The 24,583-nt window shown below is 39.2% G+C and overlaps 1 protein-coding gene across 1 annotated transcript in view; it reads right to left on the bottom strand.

Moving 5' to 3' along the window:
- The window catches only part of LOC309817275 (cytochrome P450 3A28-like), a 43,721-nt gene that overhangs the window by 5,123 nt on the left and 14,015 nt on the right, over positions 1-24,583 (bottom strand). Inside the window, exons 7-11 of the mRNA XM_082645438.1 lie at positions 23,529-23,677; positions 17,786-17,913; positions 13,792-13,858; positions 10,816-10,976; positions 7,917-8,143 (exon numbers count right to left, since the gene is read on the bottom strand). Of these exons, the coding sequence (XP_082501564.1) occupies positions 7,917-8,143; positions 10,816-10,976; positions 13,792-13,858; positions 17,786-17,913; positions 23,529-23,677 (732 nt within the window). The remainder of the gene's footprint in view (positions 1-7,916; positions 8,144-10,815; positions 10,977-13,791; positions 13,859-17,785; positions 17,914-23,528; positions 23,678-24,583) is intronic.

Below are 24,583 nucleotides of genomic sequence, written 5' to 3'. Positions count from 1 at the left end.
TTTGTGCATCACCTCAGGGAGCGCTCGCCTAGTGAAGAAGCTCAGGGTAAAGGCACAGCCGCCAAAGCAGGAGTGAGAGCGAGCTGACGCCGGGAAGGAGACCGCAAAGAGGCCCCAGCTACAGGAGGCCAGAGGCTGGGCCGATGTCGGCCTTCCCCGAGGGCTTCGACCGCGTACCAGCTGAGCGCCGCCCGCCTCATGGACCCCACCCTGCCTCACTGATCCAGTCGCCCTCTTGCCAGAATGAGCTGAAGTCTGAAAATTGCTCAGCAGGACCAGGCACAGCACGGGCCTCTTCTCTTGTGGTTTCACTTGCCAGTGACCACTATCTTGATAATTCCGTGTGGCTGACAGGGTCTTGGTGCTCTGGCCAGGTGTCAGGCCTGTGCCTCTGAGGTGGATGGGCCAAGTTCAGGACACTGGTCTACCAGAGACCTCCCGGCTCCACGTAATATCAAACGCTGAAAGCTCTCCCAGAGATCTCCATCTCAACGCTAAGACCAAGCTCCACTCAATGACCAGAAAGCTACAGTGCTGGACACCCTATGCCAAACAACTAACAAAACAGGAACACAACCCCACCCATTAGCAGAGAGGCTGCCTAAAATCATACTAAGGTCACAGACACCCCAAAACACACCACCAGACGCAGTCCTGCTCACCAGAAAGACAAGATCCAGCCTCATCCACCAGAACACAGGCACTAGTCCCCTCCACGAGGAAGCCTACACAACCCACTGAACCAACCATAGCCACTGGGGGCAGACACCAAAAACAATGGGAACTATGAACCTGCAGCCTACAAAAAGGAGATCCCAATCACAGTAAGTTAAGCAAAATGAGAAGACAGAGAAACACACAGCAGATGAAGGAGCAAGGTAAAAACCCACCAGACCAAACAAATGAAGAGGAAATAGGCAGTCTACCTGAAACATAATTCGAGTAATGACAGTAAAGATGATGCAAAATCGTGGAAATAGAATGGAGAAAATACAAGAAATGTTTAACAAGGACCTAGAAGACCTAAAGAGCAAACAAACAATGATGAACAACACAATAAATGAAATTAAAGATTCTCTAGAAGGAATCAATAGCAGAATAACTGAGGCAGAAGAACAGATAAGTGACCTGGAAGATAAAATAGTGGAAATAACTAATGCAGAGCAGAATAAAGAAAAAAGAATGAAAAGAATTGAGGACAGTCTCAGAGACCTCTGGGACAACATTAAACACACCAACATTCGAATTATAGGGGTCCCAGAAGAAGAAGAGAAAAAGAAAGGGACTGAAAAAATATTTGAAGAGATTATAGTCGAAAACTTCCCTAATATGGGAAAGGAAATACTTAATCAAGTCCAGGAAGCGCAGAGAGTCCCATATAGGATAAATCCAAGGAGAAACACATCAAGACATATATTAATCAAACTATCAAATATTAAATACAAAGAAAAAATATTAAAAGCAGCAAGGGAAACACAACAAATAACATACAAGGGAATCACCATAAGGTTAACAGTTGATCTTTCAGCAGAAACTCTACAAACCAGAAGGGAGTGGCAGGACATATTTAAAGTGATGAAAGGGAAAAACCTACAACCAAGATTACTCTACCCAGCAAGGATCTCATACAGATTCGATGGAGAAATTAAAACCTTTACAGACAAGCAAAAGCTAAGAGAATTCAGCACCACCAAACCAGCTTTACAACAAATGCTAAAGTAACTTCTCCAGGCAGGAAACACAACAGAAGGAAAAGACCTACAATAACAAACCCAAAACAATTAAGAAAATGGTAATAGGAACATACATATTGATAATTACCTTAAATGTAAATGGATTAAATGTTCCAACCAAAAGACACAAACTGGTTGAATGGATACAAAAACAAGAACCATATATATGCTGTCTACAAGGGACCCATTTCAGACCTAGGGACACATACAGACTGAAAGTGAGGGGATGGAAAAAGATATTCCATGCAACTGGAAACCAAAAGAAATCTGGAGTAGCAATTCTCATATTAGACAAAATAGACTTTAAAATAAAGACTATAATAAGAGACAAAGAAGGACACTACATAATGATCAAGGGATCAATCCAAGAGGAAGATATAACAATTGTAAATATTTATGCACCCAACATAGGAGCACCTCAATACATAAGGCAAATGCTAACAGCCACAAAAGGGGAAATCGACAGTAACACAATCAGAGTAGGGGACTTAAACACCCCACTTTCACCAATGGACAGATCATCCAAAATGAAAATAAATAAGGAAACACAAGCTTTAAATGATACATTAAGCAAAATGGACTTAATTGATATTTATAGGACATTCCATCCCAAAACAACAGAATACACTTTCTTCTCAAGTGCTCATGGAACATTCTCCAGGATAGATCATATCTTGGGTCACAAATCAAGCCTTGGTAAATTTAAGAAAATTGAAATTGTATCAGGTATCTTTTCTGACCAAAACACTATGAGACTAGATATCAATTACAGGAAAATATCTGTAGAAATTACAAATACATGGAGGATAAACAATACACTACTTACTAACCAAGAGATCACAGAACAAATCAAAGAGGAAATCAAAAAATACCTAGAAACAAATGAAAATGAAACCTAGAGTCTGTCATACAGAGTGAAGTAAGTCAGAAAGAGAAAGACAAATACCGTATGCTAACACATATATATGGAATTTAAAAAAATGTCATGAAGAACCTAGGGGTAAAACGGGAATAAAGACACAGACCTACTTGAGAATGGACTTGAGGATATGGGGAGGGGGAAGGGTAAGCTGTGAAAAAGCGAAAGAGAGGCATGGACATATATACACTACCAAACGTAAGGTAGATAGATAGTGGGAAGCAGCCGCAGAGCACAGGGAGATCAGCTCGGTGCTTTGTGACCGCCTGGAGGGGTGGGATGGGGAGGGTGGGAGGGAGGGAGATGCATGAGGGAAGGGATGTGGGAACAGATGTATATGTATGACTGATTCACTTTGTTATAAAGCAGAAACTAATAAAAAATAAACAATATTAAGTTTTCCAATCCAAAAAAAAAAAAAGAAAACACGATGACCCAAAACCTATGGGATGCAGCAAAAGCAGCTCTAAGAGGGAAGTTTATAGCTATACAAGCCTACCTCAAGAAACAAGAAACATCTCGAATAAACAACCTAACCTTACACCTAAAGCAATTAGAGAAAGAAGAACAAAAAACCCCAAAGTTAGCAGAAGGAAAGAAATCATAAAGATCTGATCAGAAATAAATGAAAAAGAGCTGAAGGAAACAATAGCAAAGACCAATAAAACTAAAAGCTGGTTCTTTGAGAAGATAAAATTGATAAACCATTAGCCAGATTCATCAAGAAAAAAAGGGAGAAGACTCAAATCAATAGAATTAGAAATGAAAAAGGAGAAGTAACAACTGACACTGCAGAAATACAAAGGATCGTGAGAGATTACTACAAGCAACTATATGCCAATAAAACAGACAACCTGGAATAAATGGACAAATTCTTAGAAAAGCACAACTTTCCGAGACTGAACCAGGAAGAAATAGAAAATATAAACATACCAATCACAAGCACTGAAATTGAGACTGTGATTAAAAATCTTCCAACAAACAAGCCCAGGACCAGATGGCTTCACAGGTGAATTCTATCAAACATTTAGAGAAGAGTTAATACCTATCCTTCTCAAACTCTTCCAAAATATAGCAGAGGGAGGTTGACTCCCAAACTCATTCTACAAGGCCACCATCACCCTGATACCAAAACCAGACAAAGATTTCACAAAGAAAGAAAACTATAGGCCAATATCACTGATGAACATAGATGCAAAAATGTTCAACAAAATACTAGCAAACAGAATCCAATAGCACATTAAAAGTATCACACACACATGATCAAGTGGGGTTTATCTCAGGAATGCCAGGATTCTTCAATATATGCAAATCAATCAATGTGATACACCATATTAACAAATTGATGGAGAAAAACCATATGATCATCTCAATAGATGCAGAAAAAGCTTTTGACAAAATTCAACACCCGTTTATGATAAAAACCCTCCAGAAGGTAGGCATAGAGAGAACTTACCTCAACATAATAAAGGCCATATATGACAAACCCACAGCCAACATCGTTCTCAATGGTGAAAAACTGCAACCATTTCAACTAAGATCAGGAACAAGACAAGGTTGCCCACTCTCACCACTATTATTCAATGTAGTTTTGGAAGTTTTAGCCACAGCAATCAGAGAACAAAAAGAAATAAAAGGAGTCCAAATCGGAAAAGAAGAAGTAAAGCTGTCACTGTTTGCAGATGACATGATACTATACATAGAGAATCCTATAGATGCCACCAGAAAACTACTAGAGCCAATCAATGAATTTGGTAAAGTAGCAGGATACAAAATTAATGAACAGAAATCTCTTGCATTCCTATACACTAATGATGAAAAATCTGAAAGAGAAATTAAGGAAACACTCCCATTTACCATCGCAACAAAAAGAAGAAAATACCTAGGAATAAACCTACCTAAGGAGACAAAAGACCTGTATGTAGAAAACTATAAGACACTGATGAAAGAAATTAAAGATGGAGAGATATACCATGTTCTTGGATTGGTAGAATCAACATTGTGAAAATGACTCTACTACCCAAAACAATCTACCGATTCAATGCAATCCCTATCAAACTACCAATGGCATTGTTCACAGAACTAGAACAAAAATTTTCACAATTTGTATGGAAATACAAAAGACCCTAAATAGCCAAAGCAATCTTGAGAAAGACAAACGGAGCTGGAGGAATCAGGCTCCCTGACTTCTATACTACAAAGCTACGGTAATCAAGGCGGTATGGTACTGGCACAAAAACAGAAATATAGATCAATGGAACAGGATAGAAAGCCCAGAGATAAACCTACGCACCTATGGTCAACTAATCTATGACAAAGGAGGCATGGATATACAATGGAGAAAAGACAGCTTTTCCAATAAGTGGTGCTGGGAAAACTGGACAGCTACATGTAAAAGAATGAAATTAGAACACTCCCTAACACCATACACAAAAATAAACTCAAAATGGATTAAAGACCTAAATGTAAGGCCAGACACTATCAAACTCTTAGAGGAAAACATAGGCAGAACACTCTATGACATCAATCACAGCAAGACCCTTTTTGACCCACCTCCTAGAGAAATGGAAATAAAAACAAAAATCAAAAATGGGACCTAATGAAACTTCAAAGCTTTTGCACAGCAAAGGAAACCATAAACAAGATGAAAAGACAACCCTCAGAAAAGGAGAAAATATTTGCAAATGAAGCAACTGACAAAGGATTAATCTCCAAAATTTACAAGCAGCTCATGTAGCTCAATATCAAAAAAACAAACAACCCAATCCAAAAATGAGCAGAAGATCTAAATAGACATTTATCCAAAGAACATATACAGATTACCAACAAACACATGAAAGAATGCTCAACGTCACTAATCATTAGAGAAATGCAAATCAAAACTACAATGAGGTGTCACCTCACACCAGTCAGAATGGCCATCATCAAAAAATCTACAGACAATAAATGCTGGAGAGGGTGTGGAGAAAAGGGAACACTCTTGTGCTACTGGTGGGAATGTAAATTGATACAGTCACTATGGAGAACAGTATGGACGTTCCTTAAAAAACTACAAATAGAACTCCCATATGACCCAGCAATCCCACTACTGGGCATATACCCTGAGAAAACCATAATTCAAAAAGAGTCATGGGGCCTCCCTGGTGGCGCAGTGGTTGAGAGTCCGCCTGCCGATGCAGGGGATACGGGTTCGTGCCCCGGTCTGGGAGGATCCCATATGCCGCGGAGCGGCTGGGCCCGTGAGCCATGGCCGCTGGGCCTGCGCGTCCGGAGCCTGTGCTCCGCAACGGGGGAGGCCACAACAGTGAGAGGCCCGCATACCGCAAAAAAAAAAAAAAAAAAAAAGAGTCATGTACCACAATGTTCATTGCAGCTCTATTTACAATATCCAGGACATGGAAGCAACCTAAGCATGCATCAATAGATGAATGGATAAAAAAGATGTGGCACATATATACAATGGAATATTACTCAGCCATAAAAAGAAACGAAATTGAGTTATTTGTAGTGAGGTGGATGGACCTAGAGTCTGTCATACAGAGTGAAGTAAGTCAGAAGGAGAAAAACAAATACCGTATGCTAACACATATATATGGAATCTTAAAAAAAATGGTTATGAAGAACCTAGGGGCAGGACAGGAATAAAGACGCAGATGTAGAAAATAGACCTGAGGACACGGGGAGGGGGAAGGGTAAGCTTGGATGAAGTAAGAGAGTGGCATGGACTTATACACACTACCAAATGTAAAATAGATAGCTAATGGGAAGCAGCCGCATAGCACAGGGAGATCAGCTCGGTGCTTTGTGACCACCTAGAGGGGTGGGATAGGGAGGATGGGAGGGAGACGCAAGAGGGAGGAGATATGGGGATATGTGTATACGTAGAGCTGATTCACTTTGTTATAAAACAGAAACTAACATACCATTGTAAAGCAATTATACTCCAATAAAGATGTTGAAAATTTTTCTTAAATAAAGTATTTCATAGGCTTGTGCCTATAAAGTATTCCAGTGTATGTGTCAAATCACACATACTTGTGAATATTTTAAACATTTTCCATAATGGGCTTTTTTCCTAACCTTTGGATTTCTCACTGCCTGGCCCAGTCCCTGACCCACAGGTGAGCATTTATTCTCTGCTTAACGACTGAATGAATCAAAGGGAAGTACAGTGAGTGGTCTCTGGTTCCAGGCTCGTGAAGCTGCAGGACAGGGAGCTACTGAGCTTGGAAGAACTGCAGAGGTTCTCTGGCCCAGAAAACAGAGGACTTGGTCCACTCTGACTCTTCTGTCAATAAGTGCTATGTGTCACCATTGTGCTAGCACTCGGGACACCATGGCAAACAAAACAACTCTTGGCCATCAGGGAGCTGATACGGTGTAATAAAGGTCTAGATCTCAGCTACTGGCCTAAAAAGTTCATTCCAAATTTTGCTTACCATACACTAAAAGGGAGAGCATTAACTCTTTCCAGGGTCCAGTCTGTGCCCAAACCAGATCTTGGCTCTGAATTCCCAGAAGAGGATGCTCAAGACCCGTCCAAGGAGGAAATCTCAGACATGTAGAGAACAGATGACTTCACTTTGGAAAGTCACCAAATACTGAGGTAGAAGGGACCTGACCCAGGTGTGCAGCCACAGACAGAACCAGGGCACCTGTGTGCACATCCGTCCTCAGTGAAGCTGCTTGAACCATCAGGGATGAGACCTCTAGGTCCCCAGCCTGCACTCTCACAATAATGCTAGAGGAAATGTAGCCAATGTTTAAAAATATGGAATGTGGGAACATGGGGTGAATTCAGAGAGCTAAGAGAGAGCAGAGAGAAAGGCTTAAAGGAAATAAAAAGACAGTGGTTAGGTAAATGATGGCATATGCATACAAACATATACACATAGAATGTTGTTTATACTTTACTGTTAAATAAAGTAAGAAGTTCAAAACCAAATAAAGTATAATACCATCCTGTTTTTAAAATCTATATATGCATAGAAAAATGTCCATAAGGATATATATGACATTATTAATGAGGCCTATCTTAAGGTATTAGGAAGGTAGACAGCTATAATTTTCTTTTTCTAGTCTATACTTTGTATAATTTTGACTCATATAATGAACACCCTTAAAGAGAAAAATCTTCCAACAATAAAAAGATATACAAATAAATTATTGCATGATCACCCACTTGTCAACTATAATAAGAGTTGTCAAAATATGCAAGCACCAAAAAGGATCAGGGTGGGTGTTCTTTCCTCAGGATCTTGTACCTTTCAGGACGGAACTCCTCAGGCTCTGGCCAGAGCTCTGGGTCGTTGTGAAGAACGAAGAGTGGCACCACCACTGTTGTCCCTTTGGGAATGAACACCCCATTGACTTCCACATCCTTCTTACAGACCCTCTCAAGTCTACCAGCAATTGGGAATATTCTGAGAGTTTCATTCAACACCATGTCAAGATACTCCATCTGTACCAGAGCCTCGTAGGTGGGAGGCGCCTGGGAAGAGAAAAAGAGATTTTGATAAATTAAGATTTCGGATCAACCTTCAACTCCATCTGTGTAGTCCTATTGAAATGTTAGGAGCTCCAGGGAATAATTTAAATTGGTAGAGGACCTTAGCATTTATAGACATTTTAATATCTATCATGTGCTCTGACCTGCTCAATGGCCCACAGAGGTGTGTAGCGTAGTTATGACTATGGGAGATGTTAGGACAAGGCCCTAAACAGGGCCTGAAATCCTGCACGTTATCGTCTAGTGTATTTTCTTTCTCATGAGAACAAACGTGACCAATAGACTATGACCCTTAGTCTTAAGTGAAATAGGCCAAAGTCACTGTTTCCTTTTGAAAGTGAGGCCACTACGTTTGTACCAAGGAAAGAAATGCATAAAAGAGCAAATCCCCTGCTCAACATAAACGTTTTTAGTTGAAAACTCCTGACTGCTAATTCTTTTCATTATACATATAAAGTTTGGAAGCACTATATTATATGAAAACTCTATAAATAATTTGGGGAGAAACGAGTTCCTTTCTACACCAAATACAAAAACAAAGAGCAAGATTGGGTGCTACAAGGAACACAATTTCAGATCCAGGGAAAGTTACAAGAGGATGAGAACCCTACCCTCAGCCACAGCATCTGTTGCTGGAACAGTCTCCTGTTGTCCCTTCAGGGGTGACTGTAAGGTCTGAAGGTCTAAACAAGCCACTCCAGCCCCAGAGGCCAGCTCTCCTCACACCACAAAGAATTCCACTTTTGGCAGAGATCTGAGACCAGTGGGGGTGACACGTGGCTGTCACATGGGGTTATATTTAAGGGGTAACATTGTAGAGGGTAAGAGTTGGCTCAGGATGGGCTTCCCTGGTGGCACAGTGGTTGAGAGTCCGCCTGCCGATGCAGGGGACACGGGTTCGTGCCCCAGTCTAGGAAGATCCCACATGCCGCGGAGAGGCTGGGCCCGTGAGCCATGGCCGCTGAGCCTGTGCGTCCGGAGCCTGTGCTCCGCAACGGGACAGGCCGCAACAGTGAGAGTCCCGCGTACCGCAAAAAGAAAAAAAAAAAAAAGAGTTGGCTCAGGAGACAGACACCCTTGGCACATAGGTTGGCGTTTTCACCACTAGGTACACGACTAGTATGTGAAAGTATTTCATCTCTCTGTCGCTCAGGTTTCTGAAATGTTACAAGGAGATAATTAGAGTTGACACTTCATAGGCTTGTGTGGCAGAGACACTCACTGCTCACCCAGTATCCACGTAGTCCCTGTATTTCCCAGCCCACTGGAAGTTACAGGAAACCAGCTTTGCAAATGGGCTGTGAACTGAGGCGATTATGTCAGTTTGGGGACAAATCATTTGAAAAGCCAGTGAGCAACGTTCAAGTCCCTTATTCCCCAGACAACAGGAAGTCCTCATGCTCCAGATAAGGCAGCTACAGGAAGGTGGAGCCTCTTAGCCTGTATCCCCGAGTAACGCTGTGGAGCCGAGCTGCCCGCTCCCATCCTCCACTAACAAGCCATGTTGTCATGTAGATGTGGGTTAGAAGTAAACCTCTGCTCTGTAAAGCCACTGAGATTTGAGGGCTAACCTGTTACTGAGGCATAACCTAGCTTCTCCTGACTTATACAGAATTTTATGAAGGTTAGATTCATTTATAACTAGAAAGTACTTAGATAGACATATATCGTAAGAAGCAAATGTTAGCCAATAGTGTTGTTATTGTAAGTATTATTATAAAAAGGGGAGAACACAATGCTTTAGCTAGCCTGTCTCTTAGTGACCTTTTCACCTTATTGCATCAAAAGAATCCCAATGTGAGATTTACCAGAGAAGACAGATCATCTCTAACTTAGGTAGGCACTACAATCTATCCTTATCTTGTATTTGAAGGACTCAGGATTCTGAAAGGTGATAAAACTTGTCTAAAACCACAGCCAGGACTCAAACTCACGTCCTCTGTTTCCTACTTTAAGCCCTTTGTTGTTACAAGGCTCCTCCTAGTCTGCAGTGTACCGAGGGCGGTAGACTGAATTAATGGTCCCAGTTCTCCAGTCCTTCCTGGGTCCATGCCCTTTGTCAATTAACCCAGTAGTGCCTCCCATTCTGACTCAGGTTGGCCAGGTGACTCACTTTGAACCAGTGGAAAGTTGGCTAAGTGTGGTGCTTGCAGAAATTTGAAAGTCACCCACATGATTGGGCTTCCTGCTCGTGCCATCTGCCATTGCCCTGAGAAGCAGACATGTGGAGTATGAGACACATGTGGAGCACGTGTGGAGCTGAGTCACCCCAACTGCATAGCCAAGGCCAGCCTACATCAGCCAACACCCAGAACCAAGGAAGTCCAGCCATATCAACAGATAACTAACTATGCAGACACTGGAGCAATAAATGCTTACTGTTAGATGCCACTGAGGTACTGTGATTTTTACATGGCATACTGTAATGTATGATATGCCAGTACCAGCATTTTTTCCACAGTACCTATATTCCTGTGTGTACCACACATAACCTATGTTTTTCCCTTTGTTTTGTATGCTTTAGATCCTTCCTAAATAGCACAGGTTAAAGATGTGAGGCTCATGCTTTTTGCAAATATATTCTAAGAAGTGATGAGGAGGCATTCTTGCTAAGGCTTCACCTTCCCCCTCTCTCTCCAGGTATCATCACTCACCTTATTGGGGAAAGTTGCATCAATCTCCTCCTGCAACTTTTGCTGGACATCAGGGTGAGTGGCCAATTCATATATAATGAAGGAAAGAGAAGTGCTAGTGGTCTCGTAGCCAGCAAAAATAAAGATAATACTTTGGGCCGCGAGTTCTGTGTCAGAGAGAACTAAAAGGAGAGGAGGGACATTTTAGATAAATCACATCAATATAAAACATCACAGTTTAGATGATGAGAAATCCAAATGAAACTGCCAAATCCCTAGCAGGAAAATGTAAAAGCAATTGAAAATTAAACTGGTAGTGCTTTGTGTTCTCATGTCTTCCTTAAAGAGCCAGAAAAAAGCAAGAACTGTCTGAATCCAGTTTTCCCCAGTGTCTATACTCTCCTTGGCCCCTGCTGCTGACTATGCCACCTCCCTCACGGCACAGCTGGGTAATTTCAAGAGACAGCAATTTTGTCTGACTTACACAGTACTATTAGTATGTCCCTTGGATAATCCTAAAAGTGCTTTAGCTGTAATTCATATGGGGTAACATTCTCTTCCAGAATAATTTAAATTATTCTAGCTAAAGTAAAACTTGATTCTTTGGCAGATTTTACAAGACTGAGGCTATATTATAGGGAAAATGAAGTTACTTTTTATCTAAACATGTTTGTGGGAACTTAGAACAACATAAGGCTGTTTTTACTCAAAGTGTGTTGATGGACCATGAGCATCACCAACATCTGGGAACTTATGAGAAATTCAGAGTCTTCAATCCTAAACTAGAACTACAGAATCAGAACTTTCACGATATGTGATGATTTGCGAGCAAAACCTGGCCTGAGAAGCATGGATTATACATTTGACAGGCATCAGGCAATGGAAGACCTGGGGCATAAGTCTTCTCTGGGGGATCTCAGATATGTACAGAAACTACAGAGATTGACTAAAAGCTAAAAGAGTTGTGACTGACCCTAGTCTAATCAATGGCATTAAAGTAGCAGAAGGAAAAATGTCTCCCTAGAAGGGTATTAGTCAGCACGCAATATAGAAAAATAGGGGCCAGGGAGTGGAATTAGCAATGCTTATTCAATCATGGCCTGAATGTCATCTTCTCAGTACACACCCCCTCTCTTTGCTCTCCTTTAGCCTCACTAAACAGCCCATGTAATTATAAATAGGTCTCTCTTTTTATTTTCTCCCAAGAGACCAAGCGTGATCAGGCTCTTATCTATTTGATGGGACTGAAGTAGGACCTTTAGTTACTTAGAGCACTCAGATCAACGTGGTACCTGCCCCAACCAAGCAATTCACACACACACACACACACACACACACACACACACTACAAAATGAGTGTGAAAAAGATCTACACATAGTTTTAGATATATTTATAGTGGTGTGCTGGCATCAGCTCGTCCCTGCTCAGGAACAATTTTTTAAAATTCAAGAATCTTGTGAGACGGTTGTCAAACCATTCATAGCTTGAAATTAACCACATGGGAGTATTCATGTCATGGAATAAACTAAAGATCAGGGACTTCTTGTTTGAAAGAGCAAGGCTGTTTGTATCACTGGTTATGGGTGATATAGAAATCCTTATGTTCATCAGTCTTGTATAAATATATCTGATGTTCTTAACTTTGTCCATTGAGAGGATAGAAGCAAAGAAACCCTAGTAGCAACGAGCCTTCCTAAGATCCCAGATTTTGATTTCTAAATACCATTTCTCACTAAAGGGAACCAGAGTTCCTTGGGAAAAAATGGCTGATTCCAGGGCTACTCAGGGGAAATAAAAGAGAAACCTGGACTGTCTTACATCAGAAAGTGAGGAAGTTCCCAAAAACTGATAGATTAAAGAATACTTGATACTCTGTGTGCTGTAATGGTGGATATAGCTCATTATACATTTGTCAAAAACCCATGGAATGTACAACACCAAGAATGAACCCTAAGGTCAACTATAGACATTGGGTGATAATAATGTATTAATGTACGTTCATTGATTGTAACAAGTGCACAACTCTGGTATCATCTTTTGATAGTGGGGGAGCTGTGTGTAGTTGGGGTAGGATGTATATACTGGAAATCTCTGTACTTTCCACTCAACTTCGCTGTGAACCTAGCTGCTCTAAAAAATAGTCTGTTAAAAAAAAAAGATTTAAAAAGAAGAAAGAAGAAAAGAAAAGAGAATACAAGATCGCACTTGAGAAAGCTCCAGTGGACAAAACTGAAAGAAACTGAAAATCAAAATGAAGAATGATGTAAGAGAGTAACTTTTAGTTATACATGAGATCATGCTGATATAAATAAACAAATAAATGATTGGGGGAGAATGGAGAGCTCTCCCTACAAAAGAACATCAATTCATAAATACAGAAGAATGATGGAATTAGAAAGTCATCATATTGCAACCACCACAGTAACAATGGTTTCAGTCAAAAACCATCCATGGATGGTAAAACTAGTGGGTGACAGTTTGAAGAGAAACAGTATATTTCCAGTCTCAAAGGCTTCTCCCATAAGGTACTTGTTAATGACAAAGGAAAAAATTGAACTTTACAGTATACTAAGCTAGCGAACACAACTTTAACCAAGTGTTCCAAGTTAAGGGGCAACCAACACTGGGGCAATGTGACTCTTGATGGGATGAAGTCTTGATGCAAATTTCCAGGCAGAGGTTCTGACTCACTGGGTCCAGAGGAGCCTGAGAATTGACATTGGAAACAAGTTCCCCAGAGGCTGTAGGTGATCCACAGACCATGACTGACTGATGGGCATGACATCCTTGTTATACTTGCCCTTCGAGCTCTGAACAAAGTTATGCCTGCATACACCTATGAAGTATCTCTGGCTACCATTTCTATCTGACCATGTGTCTTCCTTCAACTTGGCAGAAATCCCCAGCTGCCTGGAAAACTTCCTGCACATTTTCAAAACCACCCCCTAGCTCTGCGCCCCACCGACAGTGGCCCCTCTGAAGCTCTCCTTGGTTACCTTTATGGGTGTCAATTTCTTTGGAATTCTGGGAGTTAATCATCAGCTGAAGAAAATCCACTCGATGCTGGAAACAGAAAGAGAAATGTCAATGGCAGAAAGTTACTTGTGAAGACAGAAGTAAATCAGGAGTGCATATTTCACACTTCTTTCCTGAGAATATGGCCCCTTAAAGAGCAGAAGGCTGACCAGTACTGACTAAGTCCTCAGTGACCAAAACATCCACCTACAAATCTTAGAGAGCATGATGTTTCCCTGAGAGAAACCCAGCCATCATGTCCAACTGCTTTTTGGTCCTCACTCTCTCCGATCTTTGGTTTCTCTGGTTTTTGAAACAGCTTCTTAACTAAAGAGTTATCTGCTCTCTCTCCTGTCATACCTGTTTGCTTAGGAAAAGATTCATGACATCAGTCCCTGTTTTCCCTCCAACTTTAATTATTTTATTTATTTAGTTAGTTATACAGCAGGTTCTTATTAGTTATCCATTTGATAGATATTAGTGTATATATGTCAATCCCAATCTCCCAATTCATCACACCACACCTGTGAAGCCATCTGGTCCTGGGCTTTTGTTTGTTGGAAGATTTTTAATCACAGTCTCAATTTCAGTGCTCATGATTGGTCTGTTTATATTTTCTATTTCTTCCTGGTTCAGTCTCAGAAAGTTGTGCTTTTCTAAGAATTTGTTCATTTCTTCCAGGTTGTCCATTTTATTGGCATACAGTTGCTTGTAGTAGTCTCTCATGATCCTTTGTTTTTCTGCAGTGTCAGTTGTTACTTCTCCTTTTTCATTTCTAATTCTATTGATTTGAGTCTTTTTTTGCGGTACACGGGCCTCTCACTCTTGCAGCCTCTCCCGTTGCGGAGCACAGGCTGCGGACATGCAGGCTCAGCAGCCATGGCTCACGGGCCTAGCCGCTCCGCAGCATGTGGGATCTTCCTGGACTGGGGCACGAACCTGTGTCCCCTGCATTGGCAGGCGGACTCTCAACCACTGTGCCACCAGGGAAGCCCGAGTCTTCTCCCTTTTTTTCTTGATGAGTCGGGCTAATTGTTTATCAATTTTGTTTATCTTCTCAAAGAACCAGCTTTTAGTTTTATTGGTCTTTGCTATTGTTTCCTTCATCTCTTTTTCATTGATTTCTGATCTGATCTTTATGATTTCTTTCCTTCTGCTAACTTTGGAGTTTTTTTGTTCTTCTTTCTCTAATTGCTTTAGGTGTAAGGTTCGGTTGTTTATTTGAGATGTTTCTTGTTTCTTGAGGTAGGCTTGTATAGCTATAAACTTCCCTCTTAGAATTGCTTTTGCTGCATCCCATAGGTTTTGGATCATCGTGTTTTTGTAGTCATTTGTCTCTAGGTATTTTTTGATTTCCTCTTTGATTTGTTCTGTGATCTCTTGGTTATTAAGTAGTGTATTGTTTAGCCTCCATGTGTTTATGTTTTTTATGTTATTTTCCCTATAATTGATTTCTAATCTCATAGCATTGTGGTCAGAAAAGATGCTTGATGTGATTTCAATTTTCTTAAATTTACTGAGGCTTGATTTGTGACCCAAGATGTAATCTATCCTGGAGAATGTTCTATGCACACTTGAGAAGAAAGTGTAATCTGCTGTTTTTGGATGGAATGTCCTACAAATATCAATTAAATCTATCTGGTCTATTGTGTCATTTAAATCTCGTGTTTCCTTATTAATTTTCTGTTTGGATGAACTTTCCATTGGTGTAAGTGAGGTGTTAAAGTCCCCCACTATTATTGTGTTACTGTCGATTTCCTCTTTTATAACTCTTAGCAGTTGCCTTATGTATTGAGGTGTTCCTATGTTGGGTGCATATAAATTTATAATTGTTATATCTTCTTCTTGGATTGATCCCTTGATCATTAAGTAGTGTCCTTCCTTGTCTCTTGTAACATTCTTTATTTTAAAGTCTGTTTCATCTGATATGAGTATTGCTACTCCAGCTTTCTTTTGATTTCCATTTGCATGGAATATCTTTTTCCAACCCCTCACTTTCAGTCTGTATGTGTCCCTAGGTCTGAAGTGGGTCTCTTGTAGACGGCATATATATGGGTCTTTTTGTATCCATTCACTGAGCCTGTGTCTTTTGGTTGGAGCATTTAATCCATTCATGTTTAAGGTAAATTATCTATATGTATGTTCCTATTACCATTTTCTTAATTGTTATGGGTCTGTTTTTGTAGGTCCTTTTCTTCTCTTGGGTTTCCCACTTAGAGAAGTTCCTGTAGCATTTGTTGTAGAGCTGGTTTGGTGGTGCTGAATTTTCTTAGCTTTTGCTTGTCTGTAAAGCTTTGGATTTCTCCATCGTATATGAATGAGATCCTTGCCAGGTAGAGTAATCTTGGTTGTAGGTTCTTCCCTTTCATCACTTTAAGTATATCATGCCACTCCCTTCTGGCTTATAGAGTTTTTGCTGAGAAATCAGCTGTTAACCTTATGGGAGTTCCCTTGTATGTTCTTTGTCATTTTTCCCTTGTTGCTTTCAATAATTTTTCTTTGTCTTTAATTTTTGCCTATTTGATTACTATGTGTCTCAGCATGTTTCTCCTTGGGTTTATCCTGTATGGGACTCTCTGCACTTCCTGGACTTGGGTGGCTGTTTCCTTTCCCATATTAGGGAAGTTTTCTACTTTTAATCTCTTCAAATATTTTCTTGGGTCCTTTCTCTCTCTCTTCTCCTTCTGGGACCCCTATTAGGCAAAGGTTGTTGCATTTAATGTTGTCCCAGAGTTGTCTTAGGCTGTCTTCATTTCTTTTCATTCTTTTTTCTTTATTCTGTTCTGCGGCAGTGAATTCCACCATTCTGTCTCCCAGACCACTTATCTGTTCTTCTGCCTCAGTTATTCTGCTATTGATTCTTTAGTGTAGTTTTCATTTCAGTTATTTTATTGTTCATCTCTGTTTGTTCATTCTTTAATTCTTCTAGGTGTTTGTTCTTTAATTCTTCTAGGTTTTTGTTAAACATTTCTTGCATCTTCTTGATCTTTGCCTCCATTCTTTTTCCGAGGTCCTGGATCATCTTCACTATTATTTTTCTGAATTCTTTTTCTGGAAGGTTGCCTATCTCCACTTCATTTAGTTGTTTTTCTGGGGTTTTATCTTGTTCCTTCATCTGGTACACAGCGCTCTGCCTTTTCATCTTGTCTATCTTTTTGTGAATGTAGTTTTTGTTCCACAGGCTGCAGGACTGTAGTTCTTCTTGCTTCTGCTGTCTGCCCTCTGGTAGATGAGGCTGTCTAAGAGGCTTGTCTGCAACTTTAATTCTTAATGAATGACCACATAAATTAATCCCCTGATATTTTCAGAGTTCATTGGCAGCTTTTGTAGAAGCATCTTCAAGCCCTTCACCCTTCCAGAATGCTACACATTCTTCAGTGACATCCTGAGTACCCAGCCCTGTCCCCTGACCTGCAGACATACTTGTGCTGGCCTCCAGCCCTCATGAAGGCAAATCTGGGTTAACCCACTTGTGGCTTCATTGGCCTTAGAAGACTCCTGTCCACTCCAACTATGAGTGGACTCAGCTTTTAAAATGACTACACTGCATCAGGTGCCTGACAGGGCCTTCCATTGGACAACCTGTGAAATAGGAAGCTTGGAACTGAAGTGATTCTTTGCCAAGCTAATATTTGGTGAAATACCAGTGAAATCATTTTTAATCAGTAACTTTTATCCCTTAACCATTTATTGAAAAAAAGTGGTAAACTCCTTATCTCAATAATATTTATGCAGTGACATACTAATTGGCATGCCTATTATTATATTTAAATATTGCTCTCTGGCTCATACTCTTATTTCCTTCCCCAACTTCCTCCTTATTCATTCCTCCCAAATTTTAGAGCCCTCTGATTCTAAACTCTATAGTTTTCTACCTACCTTTAAAAAATGTAGAGATATGCATAAGGAATAGGTGTACAGCTCAATAAATTATCAAAAAGTGAACCCCCTCATGTAACCACCACCAGACTTTACCATTTGTTTATCTTTGAGGCGACTCTCTTTCATCCTTTTTACAGACTTCGTTAAAAAATTCACAGAACTTTTTGGAAACAGAGTAATATTTAATAGTTCAAAGACTGGGATGAGGAATGGAAAGAATACTGTAGGGAAAAAGATAAAAGGAAGCACAGTGAAAATGCAAAGTTTACTTGGAGCAATCATAATTTGCTCTACCAATCAAAAAAGTAAAACCACCAGGATACTTGATCATGACCCATTGCCTCTATGACCTTTGCTCAGACTTTGAAGCCAATGACTGAGCAAGGCCAAGTCCACATATAGGGGCCATCACTACAACAGTGAGATCAGTGGCCCCTTCTGCATCTTTGGATTGACCAAAGGAACTGGATTACATTCTGGGACCTCATGGCCTTTAATTCTTGGACTAGCATCTCTTTGGATAAACCAGACTGTAATCTGTTACTTCAATTAATTGTGCAGTTTAAAAAATAATAGTCATGATAGAAATAATATGGTGTGTGTCTTTCCACCACAATGGAATGTAATTAGAAATCAATAACAGAAAGAAAATTGGGAAACACACAAATATGTAGAAATTAAATAACACACATTTAAATACCCAATAGGTTGTAGAAGATATCAAAAGGCAATCAGAAATTACTTTTAGATAAATAAAAATGAAGACACAATATACCAAAACTGATGGGATGGAGCAAAAGTGGTGTTCAGAGAGATATTTATGGCTATATGTTTAGATATTAAAAGAACAGAGATCTCAAATCAAGAAGCTAAATTTCCACCTTAATACACTGAAAAGAGAAGAGCAAACAAAACATAAAGTAAGCAGAAGGTAGAAAATAGTAAAGATAAGTGAAGAAACTATAATGAACAGGAGAATAAAAAACAATGGAGAAAATCAGTGAAAACAAAAGTTGATGTTTTGAAAAGGTTTTTTAGATAGATTGGCCAAGAAAATAAGAGAAAACACTCAAATTTTTAGCATCAGAAATTGCTACTGACATTTTAAAAATGAAAAGGACTATAAAGAAATCTACATATACTCAATAACTTGTAATAACCTATAGGAAAAGAATCTGAAAAAGAATACATATACAGGGACTTCCCTGGTGGCACAGTGGTTAAGAATCTGCCTGCCAATGCAGGGGACACTGGTTTGATCCCTGGTCTGGGAAGATCCCACATGCCTCAGAGCAACTAAGCCCCTGCGCCACAACTACTGAGCCTGCGCTCTAGAGCCCATGAGCCACAACTACTGAAGCCCGTGCACCTAGAGCCCGTGCTCCGCAACAAAAGAAGCCACCACAGTGAGAAGCCCGCACACCACAGTGAAGAGTAGCCCCCACTCGCTGCAGCTAGAGAAAGCCCGTGCGTGGCAACGAAGACCCATCGCAGCCAAAAATTAATTAATTAATTAATTTAAAAGAAGAATACATATACGTGTGTGTGTCTGCATAGCTGAATCACTTTGCTGTACACTTGAAACTAACACAACATTGTAAATTAACTTTATTTCAAGACAAAAAAGTAATCTATGAACAACAGTATGGCAATAAATTAGACAATTTAGATAAAATGGATGGATTCTTAGAAAGACACAAACTATAGAAACTGACTTAAAAAGAAATAGACAATCTGATATACCTATAAGAAGTACAAAGTTTTAGTTAGTAATCAAGAAACCACCCACAGTTTGGCAAAGAAAAGCTCATGTCTAGATGGTTTCAATGGTGAATACTACCAAATATTTAAAGAATTAACACCATTTTTTTAAACAAACTCTTCCAAAAAGTGGAAGATGTTGGAACACTTCCAAATTGTATGAATCTGTACTAAAACCAGGCAAATTGGATAAGATGGTTCTTTGGGACACTAGTCCACCATCTTCCTGGTCTACTGGTTTTCCTAATAAAGTCACTATACTTTGCTTCAATCAGTCAATCAAGCAATCAATCAATTAATCAGTCATTCAAACCAGCACAAGTAAAGAAAGCTACAGACCAACATATCTTATACCATGGGTGCACAAATCCTCAACAGAATACTAGCAAACTGAATCTAGCAACATATAAAAAGTGATATACACCATAACCAAGTGGGCTTTGTCCCAAGAATACAAAGTATTATAATAAACCATGTCAAAGGAATAAAAAACGATGACCACATGATCATCTAATAGATGCATAAAAAGCATGTGACAAAACCCAACACTCTCTTGTGATAAAAATACTCAACAAACAGGAACAGAAGGGAATTTCCTCAACTTGAGAAAAGGCATCTATGAAAAACTAAGCTAACACTATACTTAATAATGAAAGACTGCATGCTTCCCCTAAGCTTAAACTTTCCCTAAGTTTAAGAACAAGACTAGGAAAATCATAAAGACAGAAAGTAGACTGGTAGTTACCAGGGGCTGGGGGCAAGGAATAACAGGGAGTTATTGTTTAATGGGTATAGAGCTTCAGTTTCACAAGATGAAAACAGTTATGGGGATGGACAGAGGTGATTTTTACACAACGATGTGAACGTATTTGATACCGCTGAACTGCACACTTAAAAAATGGTTAAGATGGAAAAAAATTGTTTATCATGAAATATATCAAATACAAAGTGTAAATAAAATACATATGTATAATTTGAAGAAGGAAAAAAAAGAACAAGACTAGGAAACCTCTCTCATCACTTCCAGTCTAGAGGTTCTAGCCAGGGTAATTAGGCAACAAAAGGAAATAAAATGCTTCCGTATAGAAAATGAAGTAAAACTCCTCTACCATCAGATAACATGATCTTGTATATAAAAAATCCTAAATAATCCACTAACATCCTATTAGAACTAATACACAATTTCAACAGGGTTTCGGGAAACAAGGTCAATATACAAAATCAATTCAGTTTCTATACACTGTTATAAATATCCCAAAAGTGAAATTAAGAAAATAACTCTATAATAACATAAAAAAAGAATATTTAGGAATAAGTTAACAAAAGAAGTGCAAAACATCTACCCTGAAAACTGCAATATTGTTGAAATAAAGAAAATCTAAGTAAATGAAAAACATCCCATGTACATGTATAAGAATACTAAACATTGGCAAGACAGCAACTCTACAGATTTAACGCATTCCCTATCAGAATTCTGGCTGGCTTCTTTGTAGAAATTGAAAAGCTGAATTTAAAATTCATATGCAATTGCCAGGGGCACAGAAGAGCCAAAACGATCTCGAAAAAAAAAAAAAGAATAAAGTTGTAGGACTCGTACTGCTGATTTCAAAATTTATCATAAATCTATAATAATCAAGGCAATGTCATACTGGCATAAGAATGGACATATAGATAAATAGAATAAAATTTAGACTCTGGAAATAAATCCACTTGTCTATGGTAAACTGCATGTTGAGAAGGGTTACAAGACCATTCAATGGAGACAAAATAGTCTTTAATAAAAGGTTCTGGGATAACTGGATAGCTACATGCAAAAGAATGAAATAGACCCTTACCTTACACCATATACAAAAATAAACTCAAAATAAATCAAAGACCTAAACATATGAGCTAAAACTATACAACTCTTAGAAGAAAACCAATGGGTAGATCTTCATGACCTCAGATTTGGCAATGGATTCTTAGACATGACACCAAAAGCACAGAGAAAAAAAGGAAAATAAAGAATTTGTGCATGATGAAAATTAAAAATTTTGCACTTTAAAGCAAACTATCAAGAAAGTGAAGAGACACATACAGAAAGGAAAAAAAAAAACTTTCCAAATCATGTCTGATAAGGGACACTTACCTAGAATATATAAAGAACACTTACAACTCAACAACAGAAGTATTGAATATAATCCAACTATAAATGGGCAAAATATTTGAATAGACATTTATCTAAAAAAGATTGTGGGGAAACAGTTTGGCAGTTACTTATAAGTTAAACAGAGTTACTATATAACTCAGCAATTTCACCTCTGACTACATACCCAAAGAATTGAAAACAGGTATTTAAACGAAAACTTGTACATGAATGGGCATAGCAGCACTGTTCATAATAGTCGAAAGCTGGAAATGACCCAAGTGTCTGTCAACTGATGAATGGATAAACAAAATGCAGAATGTCCATATAATGGGATATTATTTGGCTATACAAAGAAATGAAGTACTGATATATGCTACAATTTAGATTACCCTTGAAAAACATCATGATAAGTGACAGAAGCCAGCCACAAAAGCCCACATATATGATTCCATCTATACGAAGTGTCCAGAATAAGCAAATCTATAGAGGTAGGAAGTAGATTAGTGGTTGCTTAGGGCTAAGAGGAGTGAGAGGTTATAGTTATCAGGTACAGGGCTTGTGAGTTGACAGAAATGTGCAACAATTGACTGTAGTGATGGTTGCACATATCTTTGAATGTACTAAAACCCTTTTTTTTTCAACTTTACTGAGTTATAGTTGAGATACAGTACTGTATTAGTTTGGGTACAGCATAATGACTTAACATACGTATATTGTGAAATTAACCCCGTAAGTTTAGTTAACATTCCTCACCTCATATAGTTACAAAAAAATATCTTCCCTTGTGATGAGAACTTTTATGATCGACTTTCTTAGTAATGTACAAATATATCACACAGCAGTGTTAACTATACTCACATTGTACATTACACTTTCAGTACTTTTTATGTTACAACTGAATATTTATACCTTTTGACCACTTTTATCCAATTCTCCCACCACTCAACCCACACCTCTGGTAACCAAAAATCTGATCTTGTTTTTCTATGAGTTTGGTTTTCTTCTTCTTCTTCTTCTTTTTTAGTTTAGTTTTTTTTTTATTCTACATATAAGTATTTGCCTTTCTCTGTTTGACTTATTTCACTTAACATAATACCCTCTAGGTCCTTCCACTTTGTTGCAAATGGCAGGATTTTCTTCCTCTTCTGGGTGAATAATATTCAATTGTGTGTGTGTGTGTGTATATATATATGTATATGTATATATATATATGTATATGTATATATATATATATGGAGACTCAAGTCCTAGAAGAACCTGGCTTTCTCATATATACATATATATGTATATATATACACACATATATATGTGTGTGTATATGTACACACATGCACATACAATATCCAGTTGTGTATATTGAATGTTGTATATATTTTGCCTGTCCATTTCATCTGTTGATGGATAGGTAGGATGTAAAAACCAATGAATTATACATTTTACACTAGTGCATTATATGGCATGTGAATTGTATCTCAATAAAGCTATTATTTAAAAAAGAAAGATAGGGCTTCCCTGGTGGCACAGTGGTTAAGAATCCACCTGCTAATGCAGGGGACATGGGTTCGAGCCCTGGTCCAGGAAGATCCCACATGCTGCAGAGCAACTAAGCCCATGCACCACAACTACTGAGCCCACGAGCCACAACTACTGAGCCCGTGTGCTACAACTACTGAAGCCCACACGCCTAGAGCCCATGCTCCACAACAAGGGAAGCCACCACAATGAGAAGCCAGCGCACCACAACAAAGAGTAGCCCCTGCTTGCCACAACTAGATAAAGCCTGCGTGCAGCAACAAAGACCCAATTCAGCCAAAAATAAATAAATAAAAACAAAAATAGTTTTAAAAAAAGAAAGATAAAGGAAGAAAGGTGGAGAGGGAGGAAAGGAGAGAGGGAAGGAGGGATGGAAGAAGGAATAAAGAAAAAGGAATAAAGTAGTCCACATACTTATTGAGAGAATTAATGGAGAGAGGAGATTAAATTTTAAAATCTTCTTGCTATATTTCACAAAGGGATCTTGTGGGTTGTTGAGGGAATCAATGCTCACTCCAAATGCTGTGCCAGTAATCACATCCATGCTGTAGGCCCCAAAGAAGCTGAGTAGAGAAAGATATGAACAACTAAAGTCAACACCTCTTTACTCTCCTTACTCAACACATATAACAAGAAGTGCATGTAAAATCAGATGCCCAGACAAGGCAGGTAAAGAGCCACACTCTTTCAGAACCACCTGTTGGACCATGGAAGAGTCTGTGCTACTATCACTCACTCATGAGGTGTGTCTGAGGTGCCAGTGATGCAGCTGGCCCTGTGCCAGGAGGGATGGGGACACTAAGGCAAGTTAGACATCCCCCCCACAAACTCAAGGAACTCAGTCATAGAGGGATAGACACCCGTAATCAGACAGTAGTGTTTTGACTACAGGCAATAATAAGTGTATAAGGACTGTGTCTGAGCAGAACCAAGGGTATAAATTTAACACATCCTGGGGGAGTCAAGAAAGGGGACGTTGATCTGGGTCTTGCCTCACCATAGAACGTGCACTTAGAGCTGATTCCTCTTCAGTGAATTACAGAACAGCGGCACCCTGTTCTGAGTTGCCAGGAACATCATCCCTCACTGTCTTACACCCCTGCTAAGGATCCTGAAAGACCCACACTTCCTCAACTTCAGTGGTCTGTGGTTGACCTGAGGGCAGACTCATTTCTGTGAAATGTAAGAACTAAAAATATTTCTAGTTAAAAAAATAATAAATTACTCCAAATTTGACTTAGGGAATCCCATAGCTAAGTGATCTTATGTCCTCAGTTTTCCCAGGACATTCTCAGTTTATACCTGTTGTTACAGCAGAATTAAAAAAAAAATCTCAGTTTAGACAACAAATGCTATGATCACTCTACCCATAGCCTGTACAGGGCCTTCTCTCTTTTGAGGCTGAAGGAAGAACAAATGGTGGTTAAGAATTAATATTTAGCCTTTTCCTCAGGAAAACTGTGAAGAGA

The sequence above is a fragment of the Mesoplodon mirus genome (assembly GCF_964341445.2).
Source record: "Mesoplodon mirus genome assembly, chromosome: 15".
NCBI classification, from domain to species: domain Eukaryota; kingdom Metazoa; phylum Chordata; class Mammalia; order Artiodactyla; family Ziphiidae; genus Mesoplodon; species Mesoplodon mirus.
This window is presented reverse-complemented; position numbering and strand designations above follow the sequence as displayed.